The sequence below is a fragment of the Rhea americana genome, unplaced genomic scaffold (assembly GCF_003343005.1).
Source record: "Rhea americana isolate MKP2758 unplaced genomic scaffold, rheAme1 scaffold_127, whole genome shotgun sequence".
NCBI classification, from domain to species: domain Eukaryota; kingdom Metazoa; phylum Chordata; class Aves; order Rheiformes; family Rheidae; genus Rhea; species Rhea americana.
In genome coordinates this window covers 2,147,639-2,174,448 of record NW_028185339.1, presented here as the reverse complement: position 1 = coordinate 2,174,448, position 26,810 = coordinate 2,147,639, and the positions used below count along the sequence as shown (strand labels likewise).

General features: G+C 33.7%; 1 protein-coding gene across 1 annotated transcript in view; it reads left to right on the top strand.

Annotated features, from left to right (window-relative positions):
* The window catches only part of SPATA17 (spermatogenesis associated 17), a 94,728-nt gene that overhangs the window by 23,893 nt on the left and 44,025 nt on the right, over nt 1-26,810 (top strand). Inside the window, exon 6 of the mRNA XM_085326055.1 lies at nt 14,303-14,426. Coding sequence (XP_085182181.1) covers nt 14,303-14,426 — 124 coding nt within the window. The remainder of the gene's footprint in view (nt 1-14,302; nt 14,427-26,810) is intronic.

Below are 26,810 nucleotides of genomic sequence, written 5' to 3'. Positions count from 1 at the left end.
CTATACACTGGCCTTTAAACTACAGTTTAAACTACACCTTGCTATATGTCAGGTGTGCAACTAGAGATAAGATTTTTGGATGTAATGTATATTGCTTTGCAGTGCTTCATTTACTGGAGAATGGCACCATTTAAATTTTTCCCTAGACACTGAACTCAATATGATTACAGTCTCAGACAACTAACAAAGCAGAGGCAAAGTGGCATTAGGGTTCTTGTGTAAGAAAGGCAGGTAGTTTAATTTTTTTTTGCTGTTGAATAAACACTGACTTCAGTGTAGCAGACTTGAAGACCTTAGTCTAGACTTAGCAAGCATCATGATGTGTTTAACACTATTATGATCATTAACGGTGAATTTCACAAAATTTCAGGATTGACACCAAGTTCTCCTTTCCATTGTTGTTGGCTTTAATGGTGAAAAGGCCTTGAGAGTGGCCCCCAAGTGTGTGACTTTCATCCAAATTTGACTAGTTGTTTTATCAACAGATTTAGTATCAGAATCTTCATTAAAGCTTTTTGGTCTTCAAGTAAGGTCAGGGAAATGGTTAATGCGAAGGCAGGTGATGTAAATCACTTCCTTGGCAATACAGTGAAATTTTATATTCAAAAATCTTTCGTGCAGCCTAGTTTGTAGAATCTTCATGAACGTGAAATAAAGTACATTATGTATTGCTGGTGATTACGTAGTCTAATATTCTCTTTTTTCTAAATACGCCTGTTCTTGTAGTATGAAATAAGTGAAACTATCTAGTCTTTTCTTGATTATTAGAGTGTTATTGAGAGCTATTTACTTTTAACATGACAAGCACTTTGTTTTGTATACTGTTTGAGATATTTCTATTTTCCATAAAGTCTATTTGAAATAAATCCTCTAGTGATGAATAGTCTAATATGAGGAGAACTTGCTTAACCTCCATCTATCTGTTTCTTTCTGATAAAGGTAAGTCCAGGTACTGGCCATTTTCTCAAGTGTCGAAGTGTTTTGAAGAATGTATGTATTGTCTTATAATTCAATTAAAATGTTCCTCGTCATTGACTGCAGAAGCAATTGATTTCGTAGTCTATTTTCAATTAGTGCTAAAGCCTTTCAGACAGCTCCTTGGAGTTCTTGGAACAATAAAAAGCTCATTTTTGTWATATTGTCTTTCACTTCACATTTAATTAACTAATTTGTCTTCAACCCATCTTTTTTTTCCTTGTCCTCAAAGACATCTAGAGAAAATATGTTATATTTTTTAAGTTACTTACCTGTAATTAGAATTTTCTGAATGTGGACTCTGTCAGGTGTTTTTGGGATCGTATAAATAGACACAAGCATCAAGTATGCTTTCTTTTATTTAAGTAATTTTCAATGGTAGTGACTTGAGCCATGTATGTCTTTTCCAGAGGATTTCAGATATAACTGCTGGATCTTGAAGGAAACTCTGAACTAGAATCCACTGAGAAACCCAGAGTATTTCCCTAGTTTACAAACCTGTTATTATTGAGGTGGGCTCTATATACAAAGTGAGTCATTAGTCTGCTCTGAAATTTGATCTAGTTTCCACTGGTCCATATTAAGACATTTGTATTAGTTTAAGCTAGACCAGAGAAGAGCTTTAAAATAATGAATTTTAAAGAGACACAGATCTAGTTAAGAYATTCTCTGCAGTTGTGTATTTTGTGATTGTTTCTTCTTAAACGTGTTGTCCAGAAATTCAGCTTTCTTCACAGATTCAGCACTTAAGAAGTTTTTTGTCAAGTCAATGCCTTTTTAACTCCTACCTACACCTGTCTTTTCACATATAAATGCAGGTGCATATGCATATACATATATGCTTTTATACAGCAGATATGCTTATATACATGTATGCTTTCAATAATGCATTTTGCCTAGCAAGGCATTTTAGAAAGAGRTTTTGTCTTTTGTTTGATCATGAAATTGAAAGGAACTAGCTAAAGTTATAGAGCGAGTTATTCTCTGTTCTAACTTCATAGYAGAGCATTCTGATCACAGTGAGATTAAAACAGGAACCATTATGATTAGATAGTAAGCTGAAATTCCAATGCAGATGCAGCTAGACACACTTCAGATGTGCCTTATTCTGTTTGTGTCTCTCTTGAGCAAGTGGCAAGAACAATCATACCAACTTTTTAGCTAGTTTCATGGAATGCAGATCAAGTTTTTCAGATAAATATGACTAACCTAACTAATATAACTAACTGGCTAGATTGTAATCTTTAAAAATATGAATGTGTTTTTATACAGCACTAAGCGTACCATTAGGGTAGCAGATTGAACATTAAGCTTAGGTTTACTTGTATCCAAAGGGAAATTTTGAATCTCAGTCTGTAGAAAAAAATTAGAGGCACTTGTGTTCACTCACTGGACCATATTGTTTGTGGTGGGGCTGACAACTTTTAGTAAAGGTAGAATAAACAGACGTGACAATTTAGTATTGCAAAATAGCAGTATTTTTATACCTCAGAGCTTTGAAGGCACTATTAAATCAAAATTTTTGATTTTGAAATAGGCCTGTTAGAATTACTGATAGTTTATAAAATATTTTCTGCAGACCAGGACTAACTTATMTTAGCATTTTGTGTTGTCCTATATAGACAGATTTCACAGTCTTGTGTTTTGTCTAAAGTAGGATCTTAGCTGTAAAATAAGCAGAAAAGAAGGAAGAGGTACAGTTTCATTAAGCTCTAACATACCACTGACTGTCAGGTAGGTCTTGTTATGCTGTCCATCCTCATTTAACTATCCCACAAGATCTCTTAATGAAGTTAAGCCCCAAGTTCACTCCAGTAATTCTGTGGCAAGAGTTTGTGCAATGTAACAATTCATCACTTGTCAGGAAGGCACTTTTAGTTTATACATTTAATAAGGGCATCCTCTAGCTTGGTTAATTAGAAGTGAACAGTTTGCATATTTACTAAATGCGGAGTGTCATTGCCACCACGGCCTATTGCCTACATGAATTATTTCTCTATCTGCAATAAACAGCTGGGTAATTATTACTGCCATAATCAGATAAATTCCCTCTGTAAGGCTTTTCTTACATGGCAATTCTTTGAACTCATCCAAAGCTGAACAAAATTTATGAACTCCAGCAGCTAGGCCACTTTTTCATAGTGTAGTGTCCCTGTTCCCTATTTCAAGGACATGTAGAGTATCATAAATATTGTGTAAATTAGGAGGATAAATATGATTACCTAAAGATTACATATTAATAAACTTGATTTTCAAAATATAATTTTCAGGTTGTAACTGATTAAATTATAGCCGTTCTGGTTTTATCTAATTGTAGAGACATGACAGGCCATCTATATGCAGGCAATACTAGGTTATCAGAGAATGGCTCTATTACTTGAAGACTGAAGACTCATGGGAAGGTATCTAAGTATTTTGAATGTGTCTTTTGGAGACTTGCCATTTCAATTGTTTAGGTCATTAGAACTATGATGAATTTTGTGTATCATACACTCAACTCACTTATAGCAGTTCTTTTATCAATAAAAAGAAAGTGATGGTTCTTTTCAGTATGCAATTTTCAGTTCAATAAGGAAGCATAAAATTTAAATGGATGAGTTCCTATTTATTACATAGGAAAATTAGATATTTGATTTATTTGTAAAAGCAATCTGTACAGAAAAGGTTAAATAACTAAGTTTGSTTTATGCTATCCAAATTCTCCAGCTCATGTGTGAGTGTGTGCATCTGCAGATACATCAGTGAGTATTTAATTTACACATACATACATGCTCTAGGGAAACAACAAAAAAAGATGTAGGTCTTTTTTTAATTTAGGCACAACAGTCTGTTTGATATAACACCACAAATTTTTAATCATAATATAAAATACTGTGTTTGAATGTAACTAGGAAATTACCATTAGCTGCTCACGTACTTCATAACTCATTAATTAAGGAATATACCTCACCATTTGATAAAAAGCTCGAAGAGAGCAGGCGTATTAAGGAAGACTAAACTAAGCAAGTTATTATTTGGTACTGCTTTACCCAATGGGAGGCTTCTAAAGCTAGACTCCACTTCTTATTTCCCATCTATGAGGGAGAAAGAGAAGCTATAATGTTTTKTTTGTTTGTTTGTTTGTTTGTTTTTTATAATGACAATTCTAGAGGAAACAGATGTCCTGGAGAAAACCTTTGAAAGACCTACACCACAGCTGTGTTTTGCTTTTAGGAATATGATATCCAATACTGCAAAATCTGCAAATTCATGATTTGATTTTTTCTTAAAGATGTGAAGGGTGATTGACCTTTTTATGACCCTTCAAAATTTTTCTGATAGCAATCACAATCTTTCCWTTTGTGTTGATAAATCCTATAGTATTCTATGAATTCCCACATAATTGCTTGAGACATAAACCAGTATGCAGTCTCCTCTAACTACAATTTTAGAAAAAAGCCTAAATTTCAATTTTTCTAGATTATTAAAAGTAGAGACTTCTGTTAATTAAGAATAAATAATTCTCTTAATTATTTAGTCATAGAAGCAATGGGAAAAACTATTAGTGTTCCAATTTTACAGTCTAGAAAAGTAGTGWGGAACAGAAAAAGAAATTTTAAGTATTTTTTATGTTCTTTGAAGCTCAGTGTTATTCTGGATTAGATAATCTAGTCTGACTTTAGATTTATTGCAGATATCATATCTATCAATAACAAATCCAATAAGGTTTGACCACACAGTCTATTCTTGATTTAAGAACATCAAAAGATAGAAAAATACTCTTTTACTGTTCAAAGTATGTCCCATACTTCCTCACTGAATTTGTTTCATTTCATCTTTGAACCATTGCTTGTTATTATATCCTCCTCTACTAGACTGAAGATTCCTATATTATCCAGAATTTATGCATTAATATGGTTTTATTTTTATAACTTCTATTAAAATAATTTGTGTTAATATAGTTTTCTTTTAGTTTTCTTTTTGAAGAGAAAAATTGAGCTCATTGCTAAAATGGTAGAGCTCATTGTAAGGCATTATCTCTGTCCCTAAAATCATTTTTGTGAACATTTTGGACAAGCTTTCAAACATCCTTTAAAAGCAACAGCATCAGAACTCAGCAAAGTTGCACTTTATAAATAATAAAAAGAATATTTTTTATTTTTTCTACTGTGATGTATTTCCAATATACGTATTGGTTTTTATACCTTTTCAACACAGAAGAGCTTCTTGATCTCTATAAATCCTATGTAGAATACCCACTTTACAAGGCCTAGTTTCTCATCCGGTGAGCACAGTTCTTTTTTTTYCAAATGTGCAAATCATTTACCTATTGGTATCCCCCTTTCAAATTCTTCAGACTTTTTACCTTGTAGGGATAATTATGTGAATCCATTAAGTTGCTTACCCTTGACAGTGCAGCTAAATCACATTTCTTTTACCTTGAACTTCATAGTTCCTACAGCCTTCAAACCAAAAGACCATGACAAAGTGTTTCAAGAAAGCAATATTTTCCACCTCTTTTCTCCAAGTAGGCTATTCTTTTCTCATCCAGTCACTGGCTGATTTCAAAATGTTTATAACTTTGTCTAACAGGCTAATTTGACCTTTCAGCTGCATGACTCCTCAAAAGATCTGACATTCATTAGCCTACTTCTACTTGGTGGTAGGTGATCTCACCACTATCTAGCACTGTGCTTAATTACTCAGACTAGTGTTCAGATCAGAAAAATACATATTTAGCTATAGACAAGAGTGTCTAAATATTGGATGTTTATACATGTTTATGCATGTATAATTAGATACCTAAATCTATAATTTAATGTAGGCTGTTCTATAAAGTAGGAACTAGATTTCAGAGGAGACTTTAATTTTGAGTGTTAATTATTTCCTGTGTGCCCATACTTGGGCTTGAGTTTTGGAGATTTTTATCTTCAATATTTTCAAGACAGAAAGAGGTATGGGTTCCCAGTGAATTTGGAGATCTGTAGTTAGCTATTGCTGTAAAGCGACATGCATGCAAGTAGCACTAGAGTTTTTTTAAAAAAGTGTTAGATTCCTCTGCAAATTATTGCATTTTCCTAAAAACTCTGAGGTTTTTAATTTAAATAATTATTTACTGTATTTTTCATAATCTTTTAAGCTTCATCAAAAATGACATCATAGATCTTCAAGTGGTAGCACCATTCCATAAATACGGCATTCAAGAAAATGATGAAATGTCGTGAGAATGGCTATGAAGTTGAGAGAGTTTGCATTACTACTGTGGCATATAAATGGTTCAGTTCATAAAGCTCTCCCTGCCTTCCTGTTGCAAAACTTACTTAATGTGAACAAAGTGTACCATTTTATTTGCAAACATACGCAGACTTTATGTGAGAGTAAGTGAGAAATGTGAGTTAGACAGTAGACCTCTCAGTCAAATTTTTCAAAATACCCTGAGAAGGAAAATCAACTTGGCTGATGACCTTTAGAAGTTAAAATGTTACATTTACTTTATACATTACATAATGTTTAATGTTGCCAAGTACTATATATTGAGGTTAAAGGGATACAGATAAGTCTACATTGTCCTGCACTGCATCAGAGAGATAACAGTTAGCTTTAGGTGAGTTCACTTTGGTACTGGAAGCAGCTTAGCCGTAACTTAACATAGTAATGTGCTTTCTTATAGTTACTACTGCACAGATGGTAGTATATATAGTCTTCTCAGAATTGCAGTGCCAAAAGGTAACAGATATTTTCACATGACATTCACTTGAAAACTTTCTGGTATTTGGTGGTGGTTAGGCATCCTCCACCATATGTTGCTGGAAAAATTAGGAGCATGACTGCACTTAGCAGTTTAGCACTGCCACTGTGCTAAAGATGACCACCAATGCTAGGCTGCTATCAGAATAGTTTGTATTAAGGGGCTGTAATCCATTTAGGGACAAATCAGCTCTTTTACCCTAAATACTGAATTCACTGTGTAAGCTAACCAGGCTGATTTTCCATGAAGAGCTCAATAACGAACAGCTATGGAAAGATAATATGTTAAATAGTTGCAGCCATTTGCAAAATGAATACCTGTCAATGCTTTTTTTTTCCTGATATAGTTAGCTAACTAGTATAAAACCTAGCATAAAGRCAGTTGTACTAGTATCTTTCATTCTATTTCCTCAAACAACAGAAGCTTCAGTCCTGTAGATGCTGTTTTGCCATTATAACTATATCCATAATGAGTGGGTTTTTGTGTATATATTTTTAAAAATATGTAATGAGTTGGTTTTCCTTCTTGACGATATGCATTTTACTACTGAGTATCTATGTTTTAACCTTTGAGCTGTTAATTGCACAAGTTAGTGTTATCGTTTAAAAACAGTTCTCCTGGAATTTTTAACAGGAAAATGTGTCTTTGGGGTTTGGTTTTGCCTAAACTTGCATAAACATAAAATAAAGCAAATAAAGCCTAAAATAAAAATGAAAGCATAAAAAATAAAATAAAAGTAAAGTTATAATGGAAATCATTTAAAACTCAAGAAACAAATGCTCTTTATCTGTTTTAGATACCAATATCCTCAGCTATTGCAGACTTAAATCTTAAAAAGAAAACGATTTTTTTTTTAATTCYATAGGAGTGCACTTGGAGTTCATATATATTCACTGTTTTCCTTCATTCTTCCAGAAGTATGTTTTTTCTTAATGGAATCGACAATACTAAAGGTTCTCTCTCTCCCATTTTCTCAGTTACACAGCCAAAACCAACAWAGAACAACACTGTGAATACAGTTTAGTATTAAGCATCTTGCAATCTGTTCTCTGTTATTTTTGTTTCTGTACATAGGTAGTTTGTAGCAATTCCTGCAATGCAAAGAATTTGAGAAATACAGCTGTTTCCAGAGGACCATTCTTAYACCTTTTGTACTTATTTTAAGATTCCTGTCAAAAACATCTAATATCTTTATTTTAACTAGATACTTTATTTGCTGATTTTCCTTCCTAATTACATTTTAGGTAAGTAAATGCTRTGTTAAATTTCAAACTTTAGATGCCATTAGAGCCTTACTGTTCTAATTGCAWAAAACCAGGCTTACTGGGATCCTCACAACTCTTTGTAGTGACTGCAGGTAGGCTAAAAAGTAGGATGTTTCAGTCCAAAGGCTCCCAAAATAGTTAGGTGGTTGCATTATAATTAGAAGCTCACTAACTCACTCAGATCCCACAACGATAGTTAACCTTTATTCTTAAAGAGTTTGTATGGCTTCTGTGGCTTCCTTTACAAGCATAATTACATGGGATTCAGTCCATTCCTTTATGAGACAGTATTCRCTGATGCATCTGAGATCTGATTTTTCTTTGCATCTCTGTTCTACAGTCTTCAAGTGTACTTCAGCCATTCATTTCCTTTTATCAGATCCCCAGAAGTATGATTACTGTGGATTTCTTCATTTCCTTGATCCTCTAGAAGCAAAAAGAACTGRAGAACAATTACTTCTGTCCCATCATTTATGCTTACAAAATTTACATGAGGACATTCAGGATGCATGTGTGACCACAGATTATATTACTGAGAATTATGATTTTGAGCATAAAAGGGCCACATGAACAAATGCCTAAGAATATAATAYATAAGGATAGCACATATGTTACAGTAATGTAAGTTCTGATTTTTTACAGAGAGCTCTTCTAAATATTGGCCCATTCACATAATATCTTTAAAAACTTACATTATTGGTTCTTGTCTGGAGCTCTTGTGTAGCCCACAAGTTCTCTGATATTARGGAACTGTTAAACCTCGTATTTAACCTTAGTGTTTATTTTCATTTTAAAGATACTGTTTACAGTTAGAAAATACCATGCATCTTTATGCTATGGTAAATCACAATTTTAAAATAATAAGCAATATAACATTTTTCTTATTTTTTCAGGATTCATGTGGCTCGGCCCAGGATATTGTTTAAAACAAAGCTAGCTAGGTATTCTCTTTTCCAACAATATGATCATATGTCAGACTTACTGTAAAGAAATTTAATATTTATTCCTACTTAAATCTGTAGGATTTTACCACTGAAAAAGTAAACACTTTTTWATATTCAAAACCAACACAATCTGAATGTAAATTAATGTACAGGTCTGCAGTAAGTGTTGCGGGTAGGTTTTTTCATTTTTTACTAGCTAAAACTCACCTAACAAAGTAATTATAAATTACAGAATCACTTTTTGGACTTTTCTCACTTGTATTTTGTTATACTTGGAACAAATATATTACAGAATCCTCTCAGTGTTTCTCAGATAAAAGGTGAATGATTTAATTTTCAGGTACATCAATAAAAGAGTCTAGCATGTGTTTCAGAACAAATAGTAAACCTCAAGAATGAGTATAGCCCTGATTTCAATGGGTAATGCTGCACAGCTGCAAACATGTTGCAAAACATACATGTTGCACTATGCTGGAGTGGAGTAGGGGGTTACAGAGCTGCTCTGTCCTGTGCAATGTGTCTGAACATGTGCATACAAATAAKCAGAAGTATGTTCAGGATGATCAGGCTACCTGGTAGTACATAGCTAACATAAGAATGTAGTATGGATGTTCTGTTAAAAATCTATCTTTAATTATGAAGCTCCTTAAACTACTTTTACATCCAAAGGTAGCCTGTAGGTATATTTAATTTTTTATCCAAATAGAACAGATAAAGAGAAATGATATTATCATGGCAGGTCATATTCTATTCTCACATACATGAATGTAGCATGAAGTCAAGTGGCATGCAGTGGTGTACCAAAATATTGTCCCGCTAATTTAATTTTCAGTTCCATATTCTCTGTTTGAGCAGGGAGCATGATGTATAGTCAGGAAGGTAAAATGTGTATATTTTTAACCATTTTACAGATTGCAGGAGCAGTATTAACCGAGTCTGCATCTTATAGCTGGAAMCAACACCACTGCAATGTAAAGTGAACAATTTCATCACTAACCAATCAATAGCTACTTCACAGATTTGTTACACATGATGTTTTTTAATTGTGGCCTTTGTGCACATACGTTGATAATCTTATGTCTATTTTCAGTTACATGAGACATTCCCTATCACAAGGAAAACACACGTTGTATTACCCACTGTATTCACTTTTTTAACAAAAGAATGCCTCCTAAACTTGTCCTAATAAATACTGATATTCTTTAGATTTGCTGAACCTTTTTCAGATTATAATAGGGCACTACCTTTGTCAAAACTAATGCATATTTCCTCTGCAAAGTAGTTCCGTAAAAAATCTGTGGGGTAGCAACTCTGGACAAAATGTATTTGAGAGGTAAGGTTTGTAGGAGGATGCATATGCTGGTATTTTACTGAGATAAGATTTAAGGTAATGAAGAAATTATGTGCTCAAAATATTACCAATTTTTTCCAGTCGTAACGGCTGATTTAATAAACAGTACTATCCCAGCTGTGAACCATGCGAAAAACAGATCATTTATAAAAATAGAAAAGAGTATTAACTAATGTGAAATATTTATTGCATTTACAGAGCTGCTCTTTTTCTCACAAGAACATTTGATGAAGCTTTAAACATGCAGGCCAGAATATTTCCCTATATTCAGTTTTCTCCCTTCACATTGAACCATGGAAATTTTATCACTCAAGCAGTGAGTTTGATACAGAGTGCTCAAAGGAGAAAGTTATGGATCATGCATAATTGCAAGTTTTCATTATATCATGTAGTCCCAAGAAAAGGATACTTGCTATTGCTCAGTGAATTTGAGATATACAGAAACGATGATAAAGCTGGGAGTAAGTGTAAGGACTTAATCCCAAACTCATTTACTTTAGTGGATTTTTCAGATGTACTTAGCTGAATTTGGATTTATTTTCTCTGGGCAGACATACTGTAGAAGGTCATGAACGTGAAACTTCTTGATAAACGTTACATGTAAACTATCTGGAAATCTAGGTCTATGTGGAAGTTTATGTCCTTGGTATAACTTAAACACTGTTTTCTCTATGACAACAATGAAACCTACTGCACAGTGCATAATGTGTTACTATTAAACTACTAACACATGAAATTATACAGCTGTATTTAACTACTTTTAGATTCTTTGAATTTGCTTCTTCTGTTGAAATCYTTTAAAGTATTGTAAAATAGATGTGGAAGTTTCAGGTTCAAGTAACTTTAGAATAAACTTATATTAATGCTAAAATATCTATACTTCCCAGGGTAGCAATTTTTGGAACACTACGTACTCCCTATTTTACGGTGCCCCCCACAAAAGAATCATCTTGAAATCATTATCCCCAAAATAAAACTGTGTATATGTTCTATACATGTGCTAGAATAGTGTAATGCTTGAAAGAAATAGTATGCATATAATACTAGCACAACTGGCTAAAAAGTTAACAAAATATGTAGGCAGCAAAAATATATTGAAAATTATTTGTAACTCCTTAAAAGAAACTGRCTTTTGAATGGATTATGTTACAGAATTAATGAAGAAATATATGACAATCTGGAAAGGATCATGATTATTTGAATAGCAGTATKATATAAAAAGATCATGAATTGCATTGAACTTCAACAAATATTCTGAACATTTAATTTCAGCAAATAATGGTAATTAATCATTCGTTCAAAATAATCTGATAAATTTAAATTGATGACTGAGATGCATTTTACATCCCATTATCACTACATCTGAAACATAAATATATATTTTTATCAATATTTTTCTTTAGGGATTTCTATCAGTTACATAATGAATAACAAAGCTTCCTGTTCRCTGTTGGGAAGAAGTAGATAAGAGCATGAAGAAGCTGCAGTAATATATTGATAGACAGTTTACAGCTATAGATAGCGGTACTGAAGCTGAATAGATGACTCTGTAATGAAAAAGAGCAAGTAGCAACATTAAATATGTAAAACATACATCTTATGCTCTGATATTGAAGGTAAAGAGGCATAAAATAAAAACAAAGTTGATACTGTATGCRTTTTCTATTTATTCATTTTTTATGATTGACTGATATAGAACAAAGAGTTTCCAGCTAAAACGCTTGTGTATCCACACGCRGTGGCTCTGAAATCTGTACCTTAAGGACAAAGAAAGGTCGCCAATCTCTCCAACTCCTAGTTCTTTGTCAAAAATGGACACAGTTAATGAGGTTTGTTTGGTACAGCACAAATTCTCAGACACAGATAGAGATCCTTTCAATGGAAACAAATTTGTTTGGCTTTACCAGGTTACTTAGCGATTAATAATAGCCTTGAGATGCAGGTCAGAAAGGTCGTCGTACCCGCCTGCCAACACAATCTAAAATGTGCAGCTAGTCCGGCTCTGCAGGCTTGGAGGCCCCAAAACACTATGCATAAAGTAAAACAGGCTATTTTCCAACTTCTTTTTTCATATTAATAAGCAATTTTCAGGAGAAGGGTGGCAAAATGGGGGCCATGCCACTCTAAGTAATTCATTTATTTTGCAATTTAATCTTATGTTGAAAAAAAATTACACTGCTGCAAAAGCATAGCATGGTGATTTTTAAACGTCAGTGTGCTTCATAAGTAACCTTGTATGAAATATTGTATTAGCAGCCTTTAACAGTAAACTGCAACAAAAAATATTTCCAGAGATTGAAAAAGATCTATGCATTTTTTCAATCCTTAACTTACATCCTTTCTTTCTGTTTTTGTGTTGTATATTTGAAATAAAAGCCTATATAATTACTTAAGACTTCCCTTATGTTACTTGATAAAAAAAATGAAATATTATAGCATGAAACAAATAAAAGGTCTACATTGCAACTTGCATTTAAGAATGTAGTTTCATACTGTTCATATTATAAAGCAGTTTTTGTTCTTTCACGTATTTTGATGAACTAATTTAACATGAATATTAAGAATAACAGGCTAAGTAACAATYTTGAAAGCACTTTCTGGAACAATATGACTTTCCCATGGTACATGTCACCAAACTTATTCATATGCATATTTTTGACAGGATTTGACCCTTGTCCTAGAATATTTTGCTCGATACCTATTGTAACCAGTAAGACTGTTAATGTGGACCTCTCTAAATAATCCATTTTGCTAGAATATTTGAATTATCTAGATAGGTGAATAGTGAATAGAATTTTTCTTTGCTTTTTATTTTATCATATGCTCACATGCTAAAAAAAAAGAACTTATTCACTTAATTAACTTTTAAACAACCTAAATGCTTGACTGAATATACTTGGTGTCTTTGGCACATAGGTTAATTTGAACTAGCCGTTTCTTAATAACAATAATAACAATGTTAATCAAACTAACCTTTTTTACTGGGTCAAAAAATTTCTATTCATATGCTCTATGAACAATAGCACAGAATTGTGTTTCTTATAGAATGTTAATTTACTCCACTGTTTGCTTAATTTAGGGCAAGCCTGGCCCTATAGAAAAAAAGCCATTGAGGAGAAAGGCTATGCCTGTTTTGTCTTGCAGTTTCCTCTGGCTGTGCAGTTAGAATAATGAGTTTATTCCATTCTTTGAAAGCTGATATTAGGTACGGTTCTCTATTTCCTTATTTCTTTTACAATGAAAAAATTTTATAAGACTTACTAAATACCCAGACCATCCATTTAGAACTAGACAGTATGCTTCTGTAAATGCTTATCATATGCTGGCTTGTGAGACAGTTACATTTTWGTGATGTTCTGGTTTGTTGTGGTGGCCTGTACCATTGATATAAGATCACAGTAGCAAGTGACCTGTGCAAGAAACTTAATGCTATGCAAACATCTCTTAAGGACATTACATAAAGTTTTATACCCAGTTCTTCTGGGTATCTTACAAAAGGCTCATGGGTCTGACAATCGATGTTGAAACTTGCCCAGTGTTTACTAGCTTCTTTGATTTTGTAGAGTCTCCTGTGTTAACAGATCAGGCACTAGCTGAAACATAAGAAAACAACTTTTACTTCGAGATTTTTTGAAGAAAAAATTACTAAATTAAAATAACTTCAGAAAAATTCAAACTATAAAAGACAATGCATGGATCCTCCTTTATCAAGCTATTAAAATACATAGATTGAAATATCCAAAATAATAACCAAGCAATATGAAGTAATACAGTATTGATAGACATGGTTCATTGAATGATATATGTACAATGTCACTTTTATAATTTTAATCATATTTCTTCATAGTTATATCCATGTAGAAGCCTGCTGCTGTGGAACTGAATGTACTCTGATTTAGCATTCCACTGATTTCAGTACCGTATTAATGAATAATAGCAGAACATTATGAAGAATACGCTATAAAAGGGTTAAAATAAAGTAAAACATTATCAGGACTTTTACCACTGTATTGTACTTAGCACAGTTATTCTATTACAGGAAAGAACTGAATGAGTATGCAGAAATGAAGGAAAAAGAAAAGCAAAAGAAAGACCTAGAAAAGAAAGAAAAGGAAAAGGATCACCAAGCCCGAAAGATGCATTACCTCCTTAGCACTGAGCAGGTTGGTATACCTGTCCCTGACAGCTCATGCAAACCACTTGGGCCCCCAGCCTGACAGAGATAAACTAGCAGGCTGAATGGGACATGACTTGTTGAAAAGATATCACAAAGACACTACTTCGAGTTCAATTTAGTGCTTTTCTATAGGCAAGAGCAGGTACCATGACTATTCTGTGACAGCAGCTTCATAGAGGCAGCATCAGCACTGCTGGCAGAAAGAGTCCAAGTCAGCAGTTTGATCTGCCACTGTGATAACACAACACGAAGGGCATAACCTCGCTTTAAAAACTCATTTTGACTGGCTTATTGTTGTGTTGTTGCACTTGTCAAGAACTAACAAGTTATTAAGCTGAGGAAGGATTTCATTTTTTTTCCTCTTTTTAATTGAGCTAATATTTGGGTTGGTGTTGTGTTCTGCAGTTTTTTAAAATAGATTATAAATGCCGGTTTTCAGCTAAAGCTTTTCCTGGAAGAGCCTGAATCAGCTTATTTAGCTTGATTGTTTTCACATAGTAAYGCCTTATAAATTTTGAATATTTGCTGGTTAATTCATTTTGTACTGATAAAAATTTAAGATTTTTTCAAGCTTTCTTAGGTATGTTGCTTTGCAGACAGGTGAATATAGTTGTAAATAGATCTTACAAAAAATGATCTGATTGGTAATGGTTGTATTTTTGCCTTTTGTTAGTCCCTTTTTATAAATATTTGTAAAAAAAAAAAAATGTGTCCATAAATGTGTGGTGACTGGTTGTTCATCTGAATACAGCATTGACACACAAATCAGGGTATGCTGGTAGGAACTAGATACTTCGTTGCTTCCTACTCTCCGATTGCTTTTCATAGTTTGTTATTTTTTTAATATTTGTACTTTGTGTGTAAAAAATGTTAATCTTAAAGTAGTAAGAAAAATACCCTAATACTTTGTGACAGAAAATTTAGTCTTTCCCTCTGGGAATCAATTGTGATCAACACATTATTAGAAATATAGCTACTGACAGGATATCAGTTATAAAAACTGAATATATAAATCAGATTAAATAATTTTAACTTAAAAGTAGTTTTTATGAAAGGCTTTTAGACAGAAGATTTACTTAATAAGTGAAATTAGGTCACAATAAATAATTTTTCCAGATGTAGAGCTAGAATATTAAGAATAATTGTGCAATGTTTTTATATTGTTTTGAAGTATAGAAAAYGGAAATTTCAGTGTTGTGTAAAGCATTGTATGTATAACAAGTGCATAACATTAATATATTTACCGGGAACACAAAAATTGGCTAGTTAGAGACATKTAGTGACTTGCAGTCTGAGAAAATTTTAGTAGACTCAATTCACTGGTGATGATACTAGGTTAGCAAACTATCATGCATTTCTAAGGAATGCCAAGCAGTGCCTTATGTCAGCCATCCGCCTAGAGGACTGCTGGTAAAGCTGGCAGTAACTATTACATTCTGATGAGTCCGACTTTCCRGTTTTACAGAACTAGAATTTGACTGGCAATGTTTTTCAGAACAAAATACTCTTGACTTTGATTGCTGGAGTAGTTTATRTATATCATGACTCAGAACTCACAGAATTTTTTCTTTGTCACAAAACTGTAGTCCAAAAACCATCTTCTCATTTTGCAGATACTATTTTGAAACATGAATGAGTGTAAATCAATGCAACATCTAGAGACAACCAGAAAAACAACCAAGATAGATATAAATTAAACTATTTATTGTAATCAAACTGCATATATTCCACAGTCATTGTATTCCACAATTCCACAGTGCTAAGGTGCAAGGCACATTATTTCAGTCAAGAATTTATTTTTTTTCTGCAGCTCTGTGTCTGTCATTTTGATCTCTGCATCCCTGGTCTTCTGACGTGACTAAAATTGTGTCTTGCTGTCTTCAAAGGATAGTTAACTGAATTACTAAGCAGGGTCCCTCCATGTCTCAGTAAAACTAGGCAGCCAAAGTCAACACTTCTGATTCAGCTAAGGAAGCAGAGGACATAGCAAATGAAAACAGGAGGCTGGTGAGCTGGGCTAATTGGAGAATCATTTATTAACCAAAGCCCAAAGAGCTGTGGAGATGATGTCCTGCAGTTAGGTACATGTACGTCCCCTTCCTGTCATGCATAATAAAGTACAATGATATGGAGCTGAGCCACCCTCAGAGATCAAGACTGCAGATATTCAGGCAGGTTATCTGGGTTGTATTACAAAATCTCTATTTGAAAAGACTGTTTCAGGTTTGTCCTATAGCTTTGAATCTTCTTGTTTACTTTAGGCAAGGAAAAAAAGGATGTTTAGCTATTGATAGAAAGGAATTAAARTTGGTCTTCAATTCTGATAAAGAAAGGCATGCCAAGTTCCACTGCTTCCATCCTGAAGCCCACAACCCGTCTCAGAAATATGTGACAGATTTAATAGGTCCACGATCGAACATTGTAACACTGCATGAAGTAGCAGATGATACATTGGTTCTTTCTGGCCTTAAAGTCTGTGAATCTTTTATTGATTGTGGAATTTACTCTTCTTTGTCACTGATTATGTATATAAGGTCATGTCCATTTTTAATTACTAACATTATTTTGCATTTCAAATTTGAGGTTTAAATATAAAACTTAATAATGCTAGTGTCTTGAATGTACAAAGATGTCTAATATATGGCCTATGATGAAGTCAAAATGTTTTGTCTTTTTCTTGAATTAACTTCCTATACAAGCATTTATTTCTTCCATARACTAACAATTAACTTTATAAAGAAAAAGACTGAGGAAGAAGTGGTTATCAAAACCTGAATTTGTATGCATTATATGTTGTTATCGATACCAGGTCTTACATAGTCTTATATAGACAGATGTGAGCTTGCTTTGATTATTTTCCAAGCCTATTTGTATTTATAACATGGGGTTGTACACAAACTAATTAGCCTTGTTGAGAGCCATGTTATATTAGCTCAAGAATTTATGCAGTTACACAGCTTCTAGTCAGCTCAAAATATGGGTAGAATAAGTATGTGTATACTTTGAACTCAGGCACAATGAATTTGATGTGCCTGCAAAATATTATATAGGCATACCTACATTTAAGATGTATTTCACTGCTCCTTTTTTTCCTAACATACTGAATTCCTTTGCTATGAAACACTGACATATGGGGAAATCACTGATTTATAAAAAGTGTATCTTATTATACTACAATTTACATTTTTTTGAATATTTTTGTGAATAATTACCTGAGATTATTTTTGAGATTATAATTAACTGAAATTGTTTTGCCATAGGTATTTACCAAAATACAAGTATTTCTTCTTGCTCCTTGTACATTGCATTTACCCCAAAATTTTAATACAAATAAGAATCAAATGGCTCATTTGAATAAAAGAAGGGTTATTATTTTACAAAAGTAGTTTAAAGAAAAGAAAGTTAACCAAGTTAGAATATTTGCATAATCAATATTTACTAGCAGTAGTACTGTTAGTTTGTTGCCACAGACTTACTGACTGTCTTTCTGTGAAGGTACATTTTGTTAAGCATTGTGCTCATTTGAACACACAAAAAGGTTTATGGCTTTACAAAGAAACCAGCTACATATTTTTGCTTTTGCAAGTAACGTTCATGCAAAACAAATATAACCCTCTTTACAGGTGTATGAATTGTCTTGAAAAAACAAAATGTATTTTTATTTGATCGATACTAATTTGGTTGCCAAATAATGTCTGGAGAAATAAAATATGAGCTCTAAAACTTTATGCTTATGAAATACTGAGCTTTTAATCACCTTGCTTTATATGCCAGTATCTTCAATAAAAAGCCAAGTAACATCTGACACACAAGAGCTTCATTTGTTTGAAGAAAATTTCTTCTACATGACTCCCATAGTTATGAAAAAAACACTAGAAAGTCCATGCCGTTGTTAATGTCAGGTGGTAAATTACGTTGTCTGCTCCACCTACTGGTTGCTTTTTGCAGGAGATTTCATTGTAAAATACAGCAAGAAATAAATCTGTGAGATGTCAAAACTGTGAGGCTTTGGAGCTAAGTTCCATTTTAAAAATAAGATCCTCTATTCCAGATTTTAAAATTACATTTTATGTTGGTAGCACCATAGAAATAACAGTGCAGATCTATCTTTTTCATCTGTCAGATGTTCATCTGCATTGTAAGTTCGTGTTGAGACAGGAAACTTACTATAATTAAATCTATAATTGGTCTGTAACTGCAGTGTACTATTTCCACTACAGTGTGAATGATCCTTTTTTTAAGTGTCATTAATACATGAACTAGACATTTAATGTAATGTTTTCTGTTATAAATATATTTATTTATCTATATAGATTATCCATCTATACTTTTACAGTTTCCCATTTTGTATTAATGAAACTCACTGTAGGTTCTTACTTCTGCTCTGTGTCATATTAGCAAAAGTGACATTTGTAGAAAGGGCCAAAGTTTGCCAAGTGCTGACATACTGTGTTTAAAGTCAATGAAAGACAGAAATACATTGATGGCATTGATGGCATTGATTATTGTAGAAGTAGATATGAAGAACCCACATTTGTTAGAACGCATGGTTACAAGAGTCTAATTATTGGCATTTCCAACCTTCCAATAAATTTTCCAGTTGGTCTTGGACATACAATGATGGTTAAAATTGTATATATAATAGACTAAATCCGAAGTACCAGTGTCAAGTTAGAATACTGACCTGTACGTTTAAGTATCTTATGGTGAAGCAGGCAGAGCTGTAATAATGCTGATAGCAGACTGTGGAGACTGAGCTTGAGTGAGAGCAAATAGAGCAGCTGTTGCTTCTGTTACCAGGGAGGGGGCCACCACACTATGAGTAGAAGGCAGTGATAGCTGGAAAGAGCCAGAGTTGGAGAAGTGCTGGAAGGGCAGAATGGTATGTGTCCTGTTAAGTCACTGAGATCAGAAAAAGATTCCTATAGAAACAGTCTTCAGAGTACCACAGCTGATAAAGCCTTCAGCTATTGTAGTTTCTCCTGTTACCGAAAAAAGAGTTAGAGAATCAAAAGAGCAACAGATCTTTTCCTCTTTCCCTATAWTTTTTTCTCATACCAGCCAACAGTACTGGGTTAGATAAAAGAGAATTTTAATTCTCTGTTTTCTCCATGTTTCTCTGTTTCCAAAAATAAGATTTTATTTTGTTAACATTTTCCCAAATTTCCTGCACCAAATTTAGTTTTCAGAGAAAATGGATGTAAAACTGTAGTCTAGAAGGCAAAAATACTTCGTGAAGTAACATCCGCAGAAGCTTGAGAGCTTTGTTACACAAGTACAAAACCTATTTTAACATTTTTGAGAATGTGATATTATACATACATCACTTATCGTTGCCCTGGCTGGTGAACTTGGTTCAGGGCTAGTTTCCAAACCTGGACTTCCTCTTTGATGATCAATCATTCTGAAATTAGGTGAGCCTCGTGTTCTGTGGGACCTTCTGTTCCATCTAAATGCTTCAAGTATTAAGACCTCAAGAAAGATTAAATCATCCAGTTATGTTTGTATGCTTACCCAGACTCTTGATTTCTGTATAGAATTCTCTATTGGGTCCTGATCAATTAGAAGAACCAGATGAGTCAGACTAAAGGCTCATCTGGCCCAACATCTTGTCTTTGACAGTGGCAAATGCCCACCAAAAAGTATTAAAAATGGGGCAGTGAGGCAATATAATGACACATACTCAAAATACTCTTGCAGTTTCCAGCAATCTGTAGTTGAAGGTCTTGTAGCTTTTTGTTGTAAAGCTTTCCATTTTTGAATTATTAAGTTGATCAGTTTTTGGCTCTGTATTCCTCCAATTCCTGCCTCTCTAATACTCAAGAGTAGGATTATCCTGAATAGGAAAGAGTGTGATAACAGGTCTAGGCCCCCAACACCAAGATAACTTATTCTTTTTATAGTATCTTTTTACAGCATGCTTGTTTTACAGCGTATATTGTCTCTGGTATTCTGTCACAGGAGAATATGCAACAGTAGAATGCCTTATTCTTTCCTTACCGTTTGGTGATGTTCTGCTGATAACCTCCTCCACTTTGAGCAACAGTTAAGTCTATCACTTTCAAACCCTATTTAGTAGGGTAGCAGTTTCTCCTGACATCCTTTGGCAGTTCATGAACAGATACTGTTCATAAGCTCCTTGGTTCAGTGTAGCTACAAAAGAACAAAGTTCCTGTTAATGACTACTTGCTAAAGTCTGCTAAGGAGGTATAGAATCATTCTTTCTGAACTTCTCTGTCTCAGGGTGGGTCAGCTCCCTCTATTAGCAGTTGTGAGAGAAATTTAAATAAGTTTTGGGTCTTTTACTTTATACATTCTAATGATTTCAGCTATGGCTGAAAGAATCCAGGAGAGATTTCTTCTTATCTCAGTGAAAAAAAAAAAAAAAAAAAAAAAAATTTGACTTCTTGGAAGGGAGGCTCCTTCACAGCAGCCTTGACTTGCATATTCCTATTTACCATGTGGTGAAGCAAGACACAGTTTTTCTTTGTGATACAAGCTATTCTCAGGATTTTCCTAAGGACAAAAATAAAAAGGAAGGTCAAGAGATAATGAAGCATACTCTCAGGCCCTTTTCTGAGATCTCTGATACATTTGCTATATCTCTGGCTACAGTTGTCACTTTACAGAGATATTCCTAGCTTCAGAGTTCAGATCATTCTGATGAAATGGTGTGTAATTTGAAGGTGTATAAATTTTAGTTAAAGAGAAAAAGTGAGCTTTCTTAAGCTGGAGATCAGAATAGACTTTTGTAATAGGCCTTATTGCTGCAGAAGCTACAAAATCTATGAAATTTCTTTGAGTAACTTCCAATAACAAATCATATGTTATCCTTTGGACTGCTGTAGTTTCTTTGGTTTTCACTGATCGCTTGACTGTGTCAGCATTCCTCTGTTCAGTCAAGTCTAATGTATTTAGACGTTTGGCTGATATTTGTCCATATTTATTCCCATTGACYGTACATTGAAAAGGGCCATTTGTAGTGATATATTAGCTGATGTGATAGAATAAGGAAGTATTTTTAATAGGACTAGTTTTGACTGAGCTAACACAGGGAGACATAAACATGTGAGACTTTTCAATAGTTTAGTACTGTGGAAAATAATTTTAAAAAGCCCTTAAGAATAAGGTTCTATGAGGAGGAAGGAAGTGCTAGGAACTTGCTAAGGAAGTGCAACTAATAACAGTGAAAAGTTCTAATTTCGGCGATTAGATCAGAGTTTTTTCATTCTTATTCACTCTGAGTAATATGCATATTTCGTAAGTAATTSCATGTTAGGGTAATGGGAGCCATTTAAGTTCATAGACTTTGGATTAAGGCTTTTGTGAATAAAGGTAGCAAAAACATGACACAAGGTTCCTTTGCAGCTTTTTTTTTCCAAAACAGTTTTCTTTTGATTTTTTTGTAGTTATTATAGAACCCACAATTGCATTAGTCATTACCTCATACGTTTGTCAATTCATAGAGTAAAACAAAATTTTTAATTCTTTCTTCAAAAAGACCTTGAATGTTAAAGTAATAGATACTGCATCGATTTTTTAAATCACATTTTTGCTGTCATCAGAGATGATAATTTATAAACATTACACTGAGTGTTTGTGTCCCCTTTTACATTACAGGAAATCTAGTGAAGTTAGTGCAGTAATATTAGATGTAAATGTTCTAAGTGAGGAGGAAAAAAGCCAAAAAATTCTTACCTGAGTAGGCTGACGAATATTCAGAAGGCATAACTTTTTAAAATACTCCTAACCTATTACGCTGTCCTATAAGAACCTGAAAAACAATTGATCTAAAATGACACTGTTTGACACCCACTCTGTGTCTGGACAGCTGGCAGTTTTATAAAAGTGAGGACTCAGTGGATAAAGCACTGGCCTCTGATCTTTGGATCCACAGTTTTAAGAGACAAGGGTGCAAGTTTGGTCATTTGAGCTTAGTCCCAAGTGAACAGTCCRCATCACAAAATGATTATGCATAATTTGTTACTATTGGCAGTGTCTGTTCAAGAAAGGCCAAGGACTGAGCTAGCRTGAAGAATGAATTAGCTCTTACCTTTTACATTTTATTTCCTCCTTCTTTACTGTTATAAATTTTATTATCCTGTCTCTGAAACATTCAGGGGATAAAATTATCATTCTTTGTAAGTACTAATATTTCCTGGAGATGAACTAAAATGGTCTTTTTTTWAAAAAAAAATGTAGTTACCCCAATCACTGAACATACCCACCTATCCATGGGTGTTTAATACCCCCTCAACACTTCCCTGCCAAGAAGTCAGATGTTTCTGACTACTTTCCAAAGCTTGTACAATAAAAAATCCAATTTAAATTAAAAGAGGAGAGAATGAGCTTTCCTGGCTCTCAGGCAGACTTGCAGCTGTATTTTAATAGCATTAGTATATAAAGCACTTTATGGTACAGTGTTCTGTTTTTATAAAGCATTATTTTCAAAGGATTCTCAAATTAGATCCTTATTACAGTACTTGTGACAGATAGACTGATCAGCAAGCCTACTTTGTATATGTGCTCACTTCCATGTTGGAGGCCAGATGTATCAGCCTGTTCAAAGGTATGCAGCATAGGAAAATTTTTCAACTCTTTTGCCTCCTGAGGGACTAGACATATTACAGACTCTGTTCGCTTGCGAGGAATCTTGGTTAATGTTGCTTTGTGTGTCTGTCAACAAGAAGGACAAAGTAAGGTAAACTGGAAGTGTCCAGTAAGTGAGCTGTTTGTGATTCTGGAAGACATGGTATCCGAACAAAGAAAAATATTTGTACCTAGATGGCTAGTTACATTACTTCTGTATTCCAAAAATGACCTGTAAGTGATTTGTGCACACAATCAGAAATCTTTACTTCACTTAGGATTTGCATCCAGCTTTTGTCCTCAGGGGATCCTTGTCCTGGGAACACTCAAGACTGTAATTCTGCCTCTCAACACAGTATCCTGGTGGATTAAAAAGAAGACAATGTTTAATTATGTTTTGTCTATGTGAAAATCAATACTGGAAGCCAAAATATGCCTCCAGCGTAGCATCTATCCTGTGTACACTCTGCCAAAACCATTTACTGACCACATTTCCAACTTAACTTTCATACATTTTCCAGATGGTCTTTCTTTCTCACTAAAAAGGGGTGGTTACATTGCTAGAGAGGGTAAGTACAATCAAAGCCAAAACTAAGAGGGCAAGTTGGTGAGCTTGAGGCCCAGAATCCATAGGTTAGGCAGCTCTGAGAAGGAGGATGGGAAGTGTTATTTGCTGATACCATAACCGTATGTATAAGAAATAGATGGCTGTGTACTGTACCAGTTTGTTTTTCCCAAGCATTAGTAGAAAGTACTTGAAATAGCAATTTCCACTGCTCCCCAACCCTGGCTCCATCCTATCCACTATTCTCAGAAGCCTCATTTAAGCACAGGTGGGAAGTGAAAATGCTTTCAACAGCATACTCTTCAGATACTCTCTGTCTATTTCATAAGAGCAGTGAGTGAATGACCTTAAAAACAGAACAAATTTACCTATAATATTATCCATGTTCTGCAGCAGTATTGTGAATTCTAATTTTCTTGGAGGCTACTCCTTTTAAAATCATTTTAGTTTGCTTGATATCTTCTACCTTATTGCCAGCAAGAAAATTTGTCTGTAATTTGCTATGGAAAGAAATGAGAAAGTGTTTATACCGAAAAATCGTCAGTCATCACAAATGGCTTAACACGCGATCGGATGTAAAGTTGGAGTGCTGTTTTGTGCTTGATCTTGTGCAAAGACTACAAACTGAGTCACTTAAAGCCATATCCATGTAGACATGGCTAGATGTCCCAGAACTTCTGATAAATTGCTTGTTACTAAGCATGTCACAGGGTAGTGGAGATCTCCATATTTAGAATTAGTCATTTAAAAACACAATGGYTAAAAGGTTGCTCTACTTAAGTCTTTTTCAGCATCAGAATTGCAAAATCTGTAGTTGTGTTTTTTTTTTTCCCAGACAACGAACTTCTTGCTCTGCTCYTGTGGGTAGGATTAATGGCAGAGTTTAAAGGACAAGCTGTGTGATCTATCAAATGTGTACATGCTGAGATCTTGAAAAAAACATGACCACATTTTGTGTATTACTATCAGCTGGGGTGGCTAAGGGTTGGGATTGCTGCAGGATCAGAAATCTGATAAGAGGGAGTTATATATTGAATGTTGGTGTTGTGTATGATGTAGAAACATTTAGCAAAGAATCTATAATGCAAGGAATTTGCAACATAGTACAAATGTGAACTAAATAGCTCATACAGAACCACATTCACACACATTTGCACGCAGTGGAACTCTACTGATTTCCTAAAATTATTACTGGTATAAATCTGGCAGATGTGTTGTAGTTTATCTGGTGTTAATAGAGTTTTAATGTGATACATGGTCTTGTTGACATTGTTTTTGAAACTGTAAAATCAGAAGAAGTCTATGTTAAATAAGAGATAAATGCAGAAGAAGAGGGAGRTTAGGGATTACATGGGAGAAACCATGAAGATAAAATGCCTTACATTTCTCAACATCAAACCTTTCTTTGATTAAGGAGTGGTGTTGACAGTATGCATCCTTATTTTTATGAAACTTCCAAATGAGTGATATACACACCAATTCTTCTGTTCTTTTTAGCCCTTGTCAAGTGAACAGTATTGTGGTAATGTTCTGTCATTAACTTGCACAGTTTGTTCGAGGTTTGATGCTGTTATTTAGTGTCTAATATACATTGTTGGAAAGTGCAGTTTGTCCTGCAGTGGACATCATGAAAACTACTGTAAATCTTCTCTCATATATTGTTCTTTTACTTTTTTTTTTTTTTTTTTTNCATGGCTGTGTTCCCTCTTATTTTTTTCTGTACACAATACTATGACTGTTCATTAAAATTTCACCTCATTGCTTATTTCATCATTCAGACTGCTTTGCTAAACATTCCACCCCTTTTTAGGTTTTTAGTCCTTGTTTAATCCCATAGTTTTACTGAAGCAAATTGTTTAAATTTCAGTGAGGGAGGAGTCACAAATAAACAAAGTGCAACAGATAGATACAACACTGAAAATCAATGAAATGTTATAGTCTTTAATTACATAAAGGTTTTTTTTTTGATAAATGAATAAATTCTCTTTATTATTTATTCTCAATTACTTCTTTTAACAAAGTAAATTTCTACACAATATTAATCTCTATCTGTTAAAAAGAGCTTTTTCTGTTTTYTAATGTATTATCCTAGGTAACCTTAGTGTCACAAATTAAAAGATATTTAATGGCCTAATTATAAGGATTTTTCTCAGTCCACTGAGGAAAAGAATGATTTTCAAGTAGATTTATTTCTTATAAAGCTAATCTGTTCCATTATCACAATGACAGTAAATGAAATTTTAAAATTAAAGAGGTAAATAATATCCAGCATCTAAATAAGTATTTTAAGAGTCTGAAAACTTTTCACAAGTATGCACAATTTTAGCTTCAAAATATCCTTGTGAAGTAAGGAAATACTGACTCTGTTTTCACATGCAATTGTTGAGACTTGGGAGAATAAAACCATCTTCAGAGATTATTCCTCAAATTAAGCTCTTAAATTCCCATTTATACAGTGTGGTTGTAGAAACAAGTTTATTTTCAAACATTCCTAGCATTCTAACATAAACCCATACTCATCCCTAACCCTTCTTAAAGAAAAGATGATAATACTAAYGGAATTTCTAGTTCCTATTTTTTAAAATACAATTATTAAGTAACTAAATATTTATTTTTCTACCTGTTTTTAAATCAGTTGGAAGTCAAATGAGAGGTCAGTAAAATGACTTTGAATGTTCTGACTCTGCTTTGTGTCTTCATCATAAGATTATTGTTTCCCATGCCATCATTCACACATCCAAGTTATTTATTCCTGATCTGGTCAAGTTACCAAGCCCTGCATTAGAATTAGATTTGACAGAATAACCCTCAGTCAGCGAGAGAATCAGTGAAAAGTGGATGCATTTATGAGATGCCTTTGCATATATTGGGCTGCTATGATTTGGATATTGTGCCAATAATATTGTCCTCATTCAGCTAAGAGTTTGCTTTTTCTTTTGTCTTGTTACTTAAATACCCAAGCAGTTGTTACCTGTTTGGAAGCTCAATTACAGTTTTTTTCCTGCAATTGGACTTAGTGTCTCTGCAGGTTTAGTGGTTGGTTTTATGGTCTGTGGCAAGGATACCAGACTTGAATGTTTCTTTAACAATTCTTTGTATAGTTCATAAAATTACAGCCTGGTCTACCTGTAAATGTGCATTTATAATATGATAGCACTAATATTTTGATATCAAGCAAGCATTTCACAGATGAAAAGAACTGAACTATGCTTTACA